At 72.4% G+C, this 2,855-nt stretch overlaps 2 protein-coding genes across 2 annotated transcripts in view; one reads left to right on the forward strand and one right to left on the reverse strand.

The window, feature by feature from the left end:
• Positions 1-410, forward strand: part of FAM163B (family with sequence similarity 163, member B) — an 8,820-nt gene extending 8,410 nt beyond the window's left edge. The window contains exon 2 of the mRNA XM_004677849.1: positions 18-410. Coding sequence (XP_004677906.1) covers positions 18-410 — 393 coding nt within the window. The remainder of the gene's footprint in view (positions 1-17) is intronic.
• Positions 411-573: 163 nt separating this feature from the next.
• The window catches only part of ADAMTSL2 (ADAMTS-like 2), a 21,803-nt gene continuing 19,521 nt past the window's right edge, over positions 574-2,855 (reverse strand). The window contains exons 15-16 of the mRNA XM_012721186.1: positions 1,192-1,201; positions 574-667 (exon numbers count right to left, since the gene is read on the reverse strand). Coding sequence (XP_012576640.1) covers positions 574-667; positions 1,192-1,201 — 104 coding nt within the window. The remainder of the gene's footprint in view (positions 668-1,191; positions 1,202-2,855) is intronic.

Below are 2,855 nucleotides of genomic sequence, written 5' to 3' on the forward strand. Positions count from 1 at the left end.
CCCACCCCTGCCCGCAGTACTACTGCTGCAAGAGGGACGAGCCTGAGGAGGACGAGGAGGAGCCGGACTTCGCCGTGCACTCGCACCTGCCGCCGCTGCACTCCAACCGCAACCTGGTGCTGACCAACGGGCCTGCGCTCTTCCCCGCCGCCTCCTTCAGCCCCCCCACGCCGCAGGCCCGCGCCCTCTGCCGCAGCTGCTCCCACTACGAGCCGCCCAGCTTCTTCCTGCAGGGGCCCGAGGACGAGGGCGTGCGCAACGGCGGGGAGCGGGTGGCCTGCAGGAGCGCCAGCCAGGAGGACCTGGCGCTGCCGCCCGGGGCCGGGGGCCTGCAGCCGCTGAACCCCGACCGCCTCTCGGCCTTGCGGGGGGCCTTTTCGCGGAGCCGCAGCATCAGCACCGACGTCTGACCGGTGCGCCGGTGCCCCCCGCTGGCCCTGAGACCATGGCGGGAACCCCCGGGCACGCACCCAGGCCCAGCCCGGCCTGCCCCACACCCCTGTCGCCCCGCGGGCCCTGGGCTTGGGGCGCCTGGGTCCCGGTCTGGGGGGCGCCCTGGGGCTCAGTGCAGGGCTAAGGCGGGTGCCGGGGCTGCCCTCCAGGTGGGGGCTGCAAGGGGCAGACGCCATGCAGCACCTGGCCCCCGGGGCCAGGCCCCCGCCCCAGCCTGGGGGACAGCGGATCCCGCCTCAGGCCCAGCGCCTGGCCACCTCTGGCCAGGCAGCCGGGCTGGTCTCCCGGGGCCACAGCCCACCTGCCCGGTCTAGGAAGTGGGGTCCATCGGGGCTTGGCGGCCTCCCCGGGACACGGCAGACCGAGGTCTCCGACCACGAGTGTCGGGCGGCTGGACACTGGCTGTGCTGTGCTCCCTGCGGGCCTCCAGAGGGGGACTCTGATTCTAGGATGGCAGGGCTTTGGGGGTGCGCAGCCCACTGGCTTTAGGGTGAAGGGGGCACAGAGGCAGGAGGAGGCTGCATGCTGGCTACCTGCTTTGGGAACAGCCCTCTCCACACAGCACCCCAGACTCCCACTGTGGGGGCGCACGGCCCTGGCCCGAGTCCTGGCCTCCCCCAGGCTGGCCTCTGTCTCCCCTTCCCCGCAGTGGGCCCGCCTGCCCCCAGGGCGACAGGCCCGCCCTCTCCCACCAGCCGGTCCTGCTCCCAGGCTAAGCTCCTCTCAGCCCACCCTCACCGCGTTGCCACTGGGGGACACACAGGACACAGCCCCTCCTGGTCAGACTCCACCTCTCCAGTGTACGGCCCGGGGCCCCGACCCCTTGGGGGACTCAGCCCCTGTGCCCTGTGGGGACCCCCAAGCTTAGGGGGCCCCCGTCTGCCCAGGAAGCCAGGCCAGGCTCCCCAGCTCAGCCGTCTTCCTGAGGCAAACTCGGGCCGAGGCCCCTGGGCGGGACCCAGCGCTGTGGGTGCCCAGGGCCACGCCGTGGGGGGCCCGGGGGAGGCGAGGAGCTGGCGCTGTGCTCCGCCCGCCCGGCTGTGCCCTTCCTGCTCCCCGGCCTCGGTGTGGACAGGCCAGTGCACTGGCCCAGCTGCCCCCGGAGCCCTCTCCTTTGTCCAGACCCACGACTGCGCCGAAGCACTGGCTTGGGGCAGGCCCGGGCGCGGCACGTCCTGTCTGTCCTGTTTCCTGTGTCCTGTTCCGCCCTGGCCTCTGTGTAGATACACACATCCGTGTGAGGTGAGACGGGCCCCGTCCGCCGAGCCCGCGCGGCCACCCTGGGACCTGGGGCCCTGCTCCCCAGGAAGCCGGTGCCAATAAAGCCCCCGCGGCACCCTCTCCGCCTCCAGCCCCCGGGACTCGTGTGGGCAGCTTCGCAAGGGCACGGGGGGCGGGGGGGGCCGGCCGCACGGAGGAGGGGGAGGGCGACGGCAGGCGGTGGGGGAGGGCAGGGGGCGCAGACCCCGGCTGGACCCTCCCCGTGGGCAGGCTGCAGACCCTGGACTCACCTCTCCTGGAGTCAGACCGAGGCCTGGAGTGACCCATCCATGGCCTCAGCGGACCTTCAGTGGCACTGAGACCGCTGCACCCCTCCCTGCCGTCCTGAACCCCTCTTGGTGGCCCCGCTCAGTGCCGGCTTGGGACGAGCTGGCCCAGCGTCCCGGGGAAGCAGTCTGTCACCGCCCAGTCTGTCACCGTCGCCCAGGAGACCCCCCCGTGGCAGGGCCCAGCCCCGGCCACTCTGCCGGGGCCGCACCGAGTGTCTGGCCTCCTCGCAGCTCCTCCTGTCCTGCTGCTGGACGGGCCTGGACACCGCCTCCCTGGAGGGCCTCCCACGGGCCGTGCTTCCCGGGAGGCCTGGCAAAGGGAACACTCCCTGAGGGCTAACGTGCCTCCCCCCACCAGTCTCTGCCCTCCCAAGCAGGAAAGCGAGGTTCCGGTCATGGGCCTTCCACCAGGCCCTGCCAGGCCACCGCCTATGTCCCACTGGACCCACCGACACCAACCTGCCTGGGCCCCTGCCCAGTGCCTCCAGACACCCCCAGGGGTCTCCACGCCCCACACCAGTTGACAAGTTCAAGAATTCCACTCAGCTCTGACCGAGAGAGCCCTGGCCGCCCTGCCTGCAGGCCTCGAGTTGGTCCCTCTGCTACCCCCAGTGCCCAGGGAGCCTTGATCAGCCCCAGCCCAGCCCCCCACCCCGCAGCCCCGCAGCCCCAGCCCGGCCCAACCCCAGGCCTCAGCAAATGTCCCGGTGGGGGTGCAGTGAGAGCACCCGCAGACGGCCCCACGCCCACGCGGAGCCCCGTGCGCCATAAATAGACCTTTATTGACAAACACCAGGAGCAGGCGCGAGGCGCCCTCTGCCCGCCCTCTGCCCGCTCCCTCTGCGCACGGCC

Source organism: Condylura cristata, unplaced genomic scaffold, assembly GCF_000260355.1.
Source record: "Condylura cristata isolate star-nosed mole 26May11 unplaced genomic scaffold, ConCri1.0 scaffold00006, whole genome shotgun sequence".
NCBI classification, from domain to species: Eukaryota; Metazoa; Chordata; class Mammalia; order Eulipotyphla; family Talpidae; genus Condylura; species Condylura cristata.